This window comes from Suncus etruscus, chromosome 1, assembly GCF_024139225.1.
Source record: "Suncus etruscus isolate mSunEtr1 chromosome 1, mSunEtr1.pri.cur, whole genome shotgun sequence".
NCBI classification, from domain to species: Eukaryota; Metazoa; Chordata; class Mammalia; order Eulipotyphla; family Soricidae; genus Suncus; species Suncus etruscus.
Genome location: NC_064848.1, coordinates 67,974,229 through 67,985,846, shown reverse-complemented (window position 1 = coordinate 67,985,846; position 11,618 = coordinate 67,974,229). Strand labels below are relative to the sequence as shown.

The 11,618-nt window shown below is 37.1% G+C and overlaps 1 protein-coding gene across 1 annotated transcript in view; it reads right to left on the bottom strand.

Moving 5' to 3' along the window:
- Positions 1-657: 657 nt before the first annotated feature.
- PUM3 (pumilio RNA binding family member 3) overlaps positions 658-11,618 on the bottom strand; it is a 48,293-nt gene continuing 37,332 nt past the window's right edge. The window contains exons 14-18 of the mRNA XM_049773314.1: positions 9,791-9,933; positions 8,786-9,008; positions 7,134-7,221; positions 4,922-5,012; positions 658-1,227 (exon numbers count right to left, since the gene is read on the bottom strand). Coding sequence (XP_049629271.1) covers positions 1,095-1,227; positions 4,922-5,012; positions 7,134-7,221; positions 8,786-9,008; positions 9,791-9,933 — 678 coding nt within the window. The 3' untranslated portion in view covers positions 658-1,094. The remainder of the gene's footprint in view (positions 1,228-4,921; positions 5,013-7,133; positions 7,222-8,785; positions 9,009-9,790; positions 9,934-11,618) is intronic.

The window sequence follows — 11,618 nt, the reverse complement described above, 5'->3', positions numbered from 1 at the left end:
GGTAGAAAGCCCAGAAGGATCAGTTTTGGAGACAGCCTATGTAAGACAACTTGGAACAAAGGAAGTGCACATGTGTTCCCAGGGCCCATGAACATGGTCTCCATATGTATACATCACCCACATCTCTGTGAGCGCACGTTTCTACTACTCCTCCCTTTCTTATCCCTTCCTTCCTATAAAGCCTGTTATTTCTTTAAAAAATAAAATTTGACATTCATAACAAAATAAAAGGAGTTTAAGAAAATTATGTGAAGTGAAATAAATCAGAAGGAAAATACAAGCAATGAATAACTTCATTCAGGTGTACAATTAAAGGATAAAATAGAAGAGCATAATAAAAAGTGACCAGGATAATAATAATACAGTAATAAAAATTAAGTTACCTGGAAAAAACCCTCAAACAACAAAAAGACTGGGTATTTACACATAACTTTTAATAAAAAATCTATCATTTAAAATAATATAAGTAGTTTGAAAATTTTTAATTCAAGCATTATACCCTATACTTACATTCACATTTTCTACACTGCTATATCTGTATAATATTTCTTATGTTATACTTTAAACCTATTAGCTTCTTTTTCTTTATCAAGTGTCCCAAAAGGGAAAGTCTATTTACAAGGATCTTGGAAGATCTTGGATACCTGGATCCTTTCCTCCCTGTGCCCACCAAGCCCCTTGGGTTTTCCATTCAAAAGTTTTATTTTATTGCTCTCTGCAAAAACTCCCAGTTTCATTCATAGCAATCTGCCTTCTTTTGAGGCCCTCTCAAATCCTACCTCCTCCTTCTCAGAGGAGGTTCTTAAGAAGCCTTTTCTCTGGAATCAATACAAGTTAAGTAACTAACTTATATCTATCTGGTTGGTCCCATGTACGTGGCTATTAAATCTTTCTCATTACTGCCTCACACTGTGATTTCCTTACTACACAATAACAGAGATGACTGGGATAAAAATTTTAAAAGGACCCCTTTAAGAAACTATTTTATAAATAGATTCTTGTACAAAAAGAAAGATATGAAGCACCCAAATTATCAACATTTTCCACAATGGGAATACAAAGCAAAATAAAAAGTGATTCAATTTTGTTATAATTTACACAGTCAATTTTTCAAGTAGCATTTCGATGCCTTTGCTGGTGTTTTTGTTTTTCTCCAACGTGGGAATTAGGCTTTTCAGACCAGCTTTTACTTTGTTTGCAACTTCTTGATCAGGACTCTGAAGAAGACTGAAAAAAAAAAAAAAACCACACAAACACAAAAGAAATGATATACAAAATTACATTTGGTAAATAAAAACAACAGTGTAGCATCAATAAATATCTGTACCTACAATACAAAAATAGAATACTATAGGGAGATGACCATGGTAATGAGATAGGTATTAATATTGGTGGTGAGGTTGGTGTTGAAATATATTTCTTTAATTAAATTAAAAATTAATTTATTGATGAGAAAAGATGTAATTTTTTCCCTTATTCACCAATTAAATAATGGGGCTAAGTATTAGTAGCCCTTTACAAGATCTCTAATGGATCCAGTCAAGCAAATATAGGAGCAACTCACTTCTACACAGAACTAACCTATTTTATCCTTAATGTGTGTTTTTTTTTTCTAACATGTATCCAATCTTCTCTTTTCCATCTATATATACTCCAAAAAAGAACCTAGTGGATTCCCCTTACTTTCTTGGCTGATGGACAAGAAACACTTACAAAAGAGATTGAATTGACAGAGCATATTATACTCAAAATGGTAAAGGGCATAAAAGGTTTAGGTTAATGGCCTTATTGTTTAACTCTATATATAAAACATTAGGTAGAATATGAAACAGAAACCTGCCTCCACCATAGTGTAAAGTACAGGACAACAGAGAACATGCTTCTTAAATTTTTCAAGACTCATTTTCATTACATAAAGAATGGATCTATGACAGGGTGATAGTACAGTGGGTAGGGTGGTTGCCTTAAACAAAGCCAAAGTGGGTTCAATCCTTGGCATTTGATATGGTCCTCCGAACACCACTAAAAGTGATCCCTGAGTGTAGAGCCAGGATTAAATCTTGAGCATCGCTACTTGTAGCCCGTAGCCCCCAACTCCATTCCCCCTCACAAAAAAATGGATTAACGACAGATCCACTTTCTACCCCAAAGACTAGTCTTTTTGGGCTCCAATAATCCAATAATCTAATCTAATAATCTAATGCAGTGTTTCTCAAATTTCCTATATTTAATATTCCTAGTAACATGGTTGAGAGCCAGACCACAGTCATAACAATGACATTACAATCTGTGACTGGGACCCAATGTTCAGTAGTTTTAAGTCTATTCAGAGGATTTCAATATGCAATCAACTTTGAGAACCACAGATCTCAAAGAGAGTTCAAGGGCCAGTCCACCGGTATGCAAAGGTTGAAAACCACTTATCTAAAGAATCTAGTTAGATCCTAATAATTAGTAAGTACTCAATCAACATGAGAAACTGAATAAAATAATGTCAGTTCTGCTTTCTGAAATGCTTTCTTAAAAATGAACAAAGCTTCCTTTCTCTTTAAATAAGAGTTAGGTCCAGGCACTAAAGATACTAAAGGATACCAGGACCAAAATCTCCTATTCTCCCACTAGTTCTTCACAGCAAATTGTAAACACTGAACTCTGCAACAGGACAGTAAAGGAAATTACTTGGCATTTTCCAAAGTCCCTAGATTCACTCATGTCTATCATATATAGAAAAAGGAGGAATTAGAAGCACCAAGTAGCATTTACTGATTGTGGAAGACAAGCAATAAGATTACATTTGCAAAGTTAAAATAAAGTATATTAATAGGTTTGTTAACCAAGAGGTGCTTTTATTTTATCTGTCTTAGCTAAGCAGAGTTACCTAGAGCTTAATAGTAATGAAAGTCACTAAACATAAACCATCTCTTAGGCATACTACTAATCATTTTATAATGTATCATCTCAATTTTTACAAACTGGGATTATTCTCTTCTTACTACCAAGAAAATGAACGCTCAGGAAATTTGCTCAAGGCTAGACAATGAGCTCCAGTTCCAACTCAGGGAGTCTGTCTTAAATCTGTACTTGCCAGATACTTCATCCTTTCTGATCTAATTTTCAGACTGCACATAGTTGATTCTTTCACTTAATCTAAAGAGATTAACAATTTAAAAAATAAAATGAAATTTGAAAAAATCACTTGTTCAAATATAAACAAAATTTCATCGAGTCAGGCATAAAACTGTAGTAAAACTGTAATAAAACTATTCCAAACAAAAAATTATATAAGACTGAATATTCAACTTCTAATTAACCCCTCAATTTTATGAGTTCCTATTCTAAAATAATCTTACAGTATATCCTCCTTAGGTATGAAATTCACACAAAAGTTTTGATTGATGAGCAATCTTTATAAATTAATTCTACAGCATTACTGAAATTTTTAGTTAATTGAGTGTAATGAAAGAATGTGCCAGAAGATGCTAACATTTCAAACAAAGGTCTGATAAAAATATTCCTATGAAAGGCGTTTTTGTTTCAGCTTATGGATCCTGGCTATTCAAATGAATTGGAAAATTAGCGAATTTTAAAGAGAAATGAACAAAATTATATGCATGACCCATGTATTTGGAGATGCTAATATGTCAATGGGGTATGTTTGTGAGCATAGGTATATCGAATCAAGTTATATACATAACTCTTGTAACATTTACAAAACATGAGTAGTCAATAGCTGTGAAAAATTCAACCTAAATTTGCTGCTTTTCCAAACTTTGGAAACATAAAGAAACAAAACAGCCAAACAAAAGTACAAAACAACAGTATTGCTTTAAAGCAACACACAAATCAATTTAAAATTTTCAGAACAGAATACAAGGAAATATCAATGACCTATATAAACTTAATGAACTATGAAAGATCAGGGAACATACATACTGAGCATATATGCCTCAATTCGTAAGATGTCAGTTTTCTACCATTTTAATGAGAAATTCTTTAATTCTTTCACAGACCAGTAGCAAACATTCCTTAGAGTCTTTCAGAACAGTTAATAATAATAAAAGAAGTTACATATAAAACCATGTATGGTCGTTAATTGTTTAAAAATATTAGTTTCCATTTGGAACACACTAATTCATAAAAAAAAAAAACGATTTGTGTAAACCCATTAATGCAGGTGATGTTTTGTGATTATCTAAATTTCAAGATGTTAAAAAACCAAAAGAGGGTACCTGAAAAATTTGTAAGTACTGATTAAAATAGTTACAGTTGCTTTCTTTCTTTTTTCTTTTTTTGGTTTTTGGGCCACACCTGGTGACACTCAGGGTTATTCCTGGCTATGCACTCAGAAGTCGCTCCTGGCTTGGAGGACAATATGGGACGCCAGGGGATTGAACCACAGTTCGTCCTAGGCTAGCGCTTGCAAGGCAGACACCTTACCTCTAGCGCCACCACGCCGGCCCCTACATTTGCTTTCTAATATCTAGCATTATCACTGTATATACCAATGTTTGGTAACTTCCCAATCATAGCATCTCTGATTGTGTTGTTTTTGTTTTTATTGTTTTATATGGGGGGGGGGCACCCAGTAGTGCTCAGGGGTTATGCCTGCTCTGCACTCAGGAATCACTACTAGCAGGCTTGGGGAACCATCTGAGGTGCTGGGGGATAGAACCTGGGTCAGCCTTGTGCAGGACAAATGCCCAACTCATACCTGCTCCAGCCCTATTTCATCCTTGTTGGCTAGTCCCCAAGTCTCATATCATGGTCACCTGTTTACAATTTTCACCTGTTACCCTTGATTTGGACATGCTGGTCCAGACCATGAGTACTTGAGAATAGTCCCCGAATACTGAAAACAAGTAAAAATGGAGACAGCTGAGAGGGAATGATCCTATATAGAGAAAGGCAACAGCATACATACCTAGAAAGAATAATAGCACCTCGATTTACACTAGCCCAGGACTTCAGATTCTTCATACCAACATGTTCAACTAATGTTTTTGCAAAACAACCTGTAAGGAATACAAGATTTTGCAAATACTTTAAAAAAAAAAACAACAAATAAAAATTTAATTTTAATTTCTCATTAAACTTCCTTCAAGACTAAAACTTTCAGCTAGTGTTTCGTTGCATTAAAAATTGAGTTTGCTCAACTTTGATCGAAACCCTATTTATGTTTAACATTATTCAAGAAAAACAATTAGCTCTTATAAGACACTCACTGGTCATATCTGCATTTCCTTTTACTAATGAATGATTTAGTCTTGATCTAAAAGTTAATCAAGTAGTAAATGAAATCAGCATCTTGTATTCGGTTGAAATCAAGTTTTCCCTAATGAAAAAATGTTCACTCAGAAGACACCACCAAGAAAGTAGAATGACTATGCTAATTTACACCAGGGATTCTTTCTCTAAACATTCACCTATCAAAACTATCACTCTTGTTTTTTTTTTTTTTTTTTTTGGTTTTTGGGCCACACCCTGTGACGCTCAGGGGTTACTCCTGGCTATGCGCTCAGAAGTTGCTCCTGGCTTCTTGGGGGACCATATGGGATGCCGGGGAATCGAACCGCGGTCCGTCCTAGGCTAGCGCAGGCAAGGCAGGCACCTTACCTCCAGCGCCACCGCCCGGCCCAAAACTATCACTCTTGCTCTATGCAACAGTAATAACTATTCCTCTTATGCAAGACCTGATTCCCAAGATGTTGGCATATTTTCTTATTTACTATGATATAAGTATAACTAATTCTTGGACAAAGGAGAAATTCTGAAGGTTAGCATTTAATGCAGATGAAGATTAAAACAACCTGTCTTGAGGGTAAACATATTGGGTAGGGTGCACATAGCATTCCTTCAAGATCCAGAAAGGCAGAAAGTGCTGTGACAAGTCAAAAGGCCTATGGCAACTTAGCTTTTTCATTGTACAAGCAACATAAAACAAGTTATCAGCTAGTGAAGAAGGCAATGTTTTCTAAAGACCACAATACCTACCTTGCCAAAAAGAATACTGTCCCAATCCCTTATGTAGAGGTTAAACTGCTATCTTCTTTGAACCGAGGCTTTTGTGATCAACGTACCCAAGAGTCTGATAAATGTGACATTAAATAACTCACAATGCTAAATTTTGAAAGTGGCACCCATGTGCTTTTTTCTTTTCAAATCTGACCACCATGCTGTGAAGCAGCAAAACTAATCTAGGAAGAGAAACTGAGGCTAATGGGCATAGCCAGTGTCAATCACTGTGAAGATGGATACTCCAACCTCAAGCTGCAGCCATCAATCAAAAATGAGTCCTACAAACTGATTAATTGCTGTTTTGGAAACTATTAAGTTTTGAAATAGCCTGTGAGGTAGCAATAGATAACTAACATTCATCACTTACCCTCTTTGGGTGCTACATGAAAATGACTGTCACTTCAGGCTCAGACTGTTTATGCATTGTAATTAAGGGAGAAGGTCACCAGAAAATTCCTTGAATTTTAGAAGCAGGACACCTTTCTGACATAAACCCAAGCTCAACTATATACCAAAATTTTAACAGTGACAAAAATCATTCAATACATTTTCCTTTAATATTATGCTTTATCTTCATTTTAAAAAGTATAGTTAAAAATAGTCCCAAGTCACTATTCTTAGATGTAGAATGAAAAACGATAGCTCTGCCTTTTTCTTTTGTTGCAGTGAGTTGGGGGTGTGTGTGTGAGAGGAGCATTGGGGGACACATCCAGCAGTGCTCAGAGCTTACTCTTTGCTCATTGCCCATGTACCACTCGTGGGGGCTAGGGGAAACGTGAGGTGCTAAGGACCAAACCTAGGTCAACAAAGTGCAAGTGTGTGGCTTAACCTGTAGTGCTTATGATCTCTTTTGTCCATTACATGTACTTCAACACCTAAGAGGCACTGGTTAAAAATCCTCTAGAGAAACTAATTTCCTTCAATTTATGCTATCCTTTGTCAGGTAATAATAATCCTAATAAATTATCTCCATAATATGCTTCTGACAGAATCGAGGAATAAAACAGTATTTTAGGGCACTAGATAAAAGCACCTAGAAACCTGAAGTAGCAGATGAGAGAGAAAATGAGGCAGAATCACATATAAGTTATAAAAGAATTTCAAATGTCACAGCCTACCTTCTTTTCCATGTTCTTTCATCTTTTTATCTTGTTCTATTAACCACTTCAGAACTAGGTGTCCTGCAGGATGTTCTGCAACATGAAGCTATAAGGGATAGAGAACATGTTAGCTTAAATTTGGAATAGTTCCTAGGTAATAATACCTGGCAGTTTTCAGGGGACTGTACGTAGAACCAGAAATCAAAATGGGTTGTCTGTACTTTCCCTGGCCTTTTCTAGAAAAGTCATAGGCACTGTGATCTACATACTGCTAATAATAGAATTTCCATATAAAACTTTCCAATACCACACTCTCTACCACTGTCCTACTGACTCCTACCTCCACTCTGCTAAGCTTCCTACTGAACAGTCATTTTAATTTGGGAGGGGGGTCACACCTGGCGTTGCTCAAAGGCCCATACGGGATGCTGGGATTCAAACCACTGTCCTTCTGCATGCAAGGCAAATGCCCTGCCTCCATATTATCTCTATGGTCTCTGAACAGTCATGGAGGGATCAGAGATATTTCTACCCTCAGAGTAGAATGTAGATTACACAACAACTGAAAACAGTTCAGGTTCAGCTTCTTAAATTCTCATCTGAACTCCTTTTTCAATTGCTCCTTCCTAAAAAACGTAAGCTCTCTAATTGAGCAAAAAAAGAGCAAAACCACGTTATAGACAAAGAGTTCAATGTTTTCCGTATGCAAGCATATTCCTACTTGGCTAATTGTTTACTCTACAAAGGAAAGGGCTTTTCTAAGATCCATGGCCTCTTCCCTCATACCGCACTCCAAAATTCAGGAAGCTGTTCATATTATGTTTATCAGAGATTTACACTGTCTTGTGGAAGTAAAGACCCTGCATGGCTTCTGCCCTTCCCTTCCCTCTGCTCTGTCCTTACACAAGCTTTTTGTCCTCAGGATCTCTCAACTTAGCTTACTGCCATTGCCACAAGGAATACTTCCCTAGGAGAGGCTGGCTTTGGTTTTTATACAATTTCATAGAATTTGTACATACTTCAATAAAAACTTAAAAAATTATTTGTATAAAATTTATTTTGTTAAAACATAGGCTGCGGGGATAAGGGAAGTACAGTGTTGACCATGGCTGGTTGCCCAGCATGAATCAATAACTTAAGATGTAAAGCAGAACAGCACAGTATCAAAATAAAAGTAGGTGCTATTGGAAAAATCAAATATTTTAAGAAAGAGGTTAGGGGAAGATTTCATGGAGAAAGATTTTGGAGAAAGGAGAGTCGGGCTTTCTAGAAAAAGTAAAGGGAAATGAAGAAACAGTCTACCCTAGAAGTGGAGAGAGGCAGCAATTAAAATTCAGAGGTAAAAAGAGTCCACAGCAAATAGAATAAAAATAGAATAGCATAAAATAGAATGCATAGATATGTAGAAAAGGAGGCCCAGGGCCAATGATAGACAACAGAAAGTTATACACATGAGTTTTTGTTTTTGCTGTACAAAATATGGAACAACTGTAAATGTCTAAGAAAGGCAGAGTTGTTATACCATTGTACACTGAATTCAGGAATTTTCAACTATTCTGGTACTGATTTGAGGCAGTCACCACTACATTCCTATTTACAGCAATGTCCTGAATGAATGGCACTTTTGCAGCCACAGCTGCTTTTCTAACCATCTTAAAATAGCATATTACCTCTCCATCTTTTCCACCAGGATGTAGTTCTGCTGCTGCCAAGCTGGCGATGGCACTCATGGCAAGCTGAACGTCTCCAGTGGCAGTTCCCAAAATATCAGGTACCAACACACAGGATGATTTATCTAACACCATCTCTTGGGCATGTCCTTGCAGGTAGCTCAGCAAAGCTGGAGAAATGGATTCCAGGAGCTCTCGCCTGCGAATTTCTTTATCCTTCTTACTGTTGGGAGTAAGTTGAATGAGATATTAGGTAAGATATTGGCAGAAAAACACACCCCACTATAACCAGCTTTCTGTTATGCATGTGAAACAATCTGATGCCGGATGTCTATCTTTTGCGAACGTGTGAGTTGGTGGGTAAGGTGGGGAGAGTAGGATCTGCACGGCACCTGTCACAGAACAGAAACTTTTTTTTTTTTTTTTTGGTTTTTGGGCCACACCCGGCAGTGCTCAGGGGTTACTCCTGGCTGTCTGCTCAGAAATAGCTCCTGGCAGGCACGGGGGACCATATGGGACACCGGGATTCGAACCAACCACCTTTGGTCCTGGATTGGCTGCTTGCAAGGCAAACGCCGCTGTGCTATCTCTCCGGGCCCAGAACAGAAACTTTTGTTGGAGCATGATACTTGTCTTTACCTTTTGTCTGTTTGTTTGTTTTGGAGCTATAACCCACAGTGCTCTTGGCTCTGCAATCAGGGTCCACTACTGACAATTACTATTCAAAGTGATCAGGGGACCAGAGAGTATGCTGGGAATCAAACCCAGGATGGCCACATGCAAGACAAGCAATCTATTTGCTATATTATTACTTTTCTTGTTCAAGATAGAAATATGAAGGATCTGTAAAAGCTACATGCTTAAAATGGTACTAATTTTAGTCAGAAAGGGAGAACTAGTATATTCCTTTGTCAACAGATTTATAGGCACGTACTATTTAAAATTAATAAACAATCAGAACAGAATTAAAAAAGGAACCAAGCTATTCATTTATTTATTTATTACCTGTGTGCATTTCCATCTCCCTTCTGTAGAACTTCAATGATTTCTCGCACTATGTGTGCAGGATCTCTGGGGCTTAGTAAATACAATAAAACCTTCCTTCCATATTTGTCATTTATTATGTTAGGCAAGGAACTGATAATTTCCTGAAAAATTAGAAACAGAAAAATTGTCCATACATACTTAAAAGTAAAGTACATGTAGAACCTAATTTGCTGTTATATATAAGGACCTAGACAGATTTATGCTGAGTGAAGTCAGTCAGAAGGAGCAAGACTAACAGTCTCTTTCATATGCGAGATATAACAAAACCTAAAAGTAGAATAACGAATACCCAAAGGCAATGAAACAAAGAACAGTAGAACTGGTATTCAGTAGGGAAACATATCACTCAAAGGGGCTAGAGCATAGGAGAGGGAGGGGGCAGAAACTATGTTGGCATGAAATGTTCATATGGGAGGAGATGGCACTGAAAGGTGGTAAAGTGTTAAATATGAAACCAAATCAGCAACAATAATGTAAACCACAGTGCAAACAAATGTATGGGTATGTATGTGTGTACCTCTTTAAACACTTGTATGTACTCATTTATTTTATTTATTATTTTTTAATATTTATTTATTTTATTACCAGCACACTGGTAAGTGGAAGGTAAGTGGGTGTAGGATAGAGCACTGGTGGAGGGAAGTGAACAACTGATGTAGTTTACTGCAGTTGAAACCCAATCATGAATAATGTTGTAATATCATGGTGGTTAAATGAGTAAATAAATGTGGAGTTTGGGGCAGAGAGAGAATACACGAGTTTAAAGTGCTTGCTTTGTATAGGGCCAACCCTTATTCATGGCTCTACATGGTCTCCCCACACCAACCCCATCAGAGCTGCATGTGGCATAAACTCTATCTCCCAGCACAACAAAAAATGTAGCATTAGTTGGTTTTGAAATTAACCCTTTATTTTGGGGGAGGGCGCACCTGATGACATTTGGGTTACTCCTGGCTATGTGCTCAGAAATCTCTCCTATTCTGGGGACCATATGGGATGCCGGGGACCAAACTGAGGTCCGTCCTGGATCAGCCCCACAAAAGGCAAATGCCCTACCGCTGTGGTATCACTCCAGCCCCATGAAATTAACCGTTAAAATGAAAACTATACTTGCAGCACAAACCAAATTCTCTGACTGCTATTGACAGGAACAGACCATTTGAATTTAACTGATCGAGCCCAAAAATGTTGCAAATACATTTAAAAATAATTAGTCCTTTTCATTCACGTTGGGAGCTATTTCTAGGGACACTACTTGCTGGGATCACTGAGCAGATAGTTCATTGGCAGTCACACTGAAATATATCATCAGCATGGATGAAGAGCCTTATTAGAATTTCTCCAGAGACATATATAAAATAAAAGAAATGAGGTGGTATCTCATTGTTGTCTTGATTTGGATCTCCCTGATGATGAGTGAAGGTGAGCATGTTTTCATGTGTTTGTTGGCCATTCTTCTGTCTTCCTCAGAGAAGTGTCTATTCATTTCATCTCCCCATTTTTTATGGCTTTATTTGGTTTTGAGGGGCTCAGCTTTCTGAGCGCTTTGTATGTTCTAGATATCAGCCCTTTATCTGACATATCAAGTGAAAAGATTTTTTCCCATTCTGTTAGCTGTCTTCTTGCATTAAGTAGGGTTTCTTTTGCCATGCAGAAGCTTTTTAGTTTGATGTATCCCATTTGTTTATATTTGATGCTAACGTTCTTGCCATTGGTGCTCCATTCTCAAAGACCCTTTTGATATAAAGGTCTTCGAGTGTTCTGCCTATTTTATTCTCGATAAACT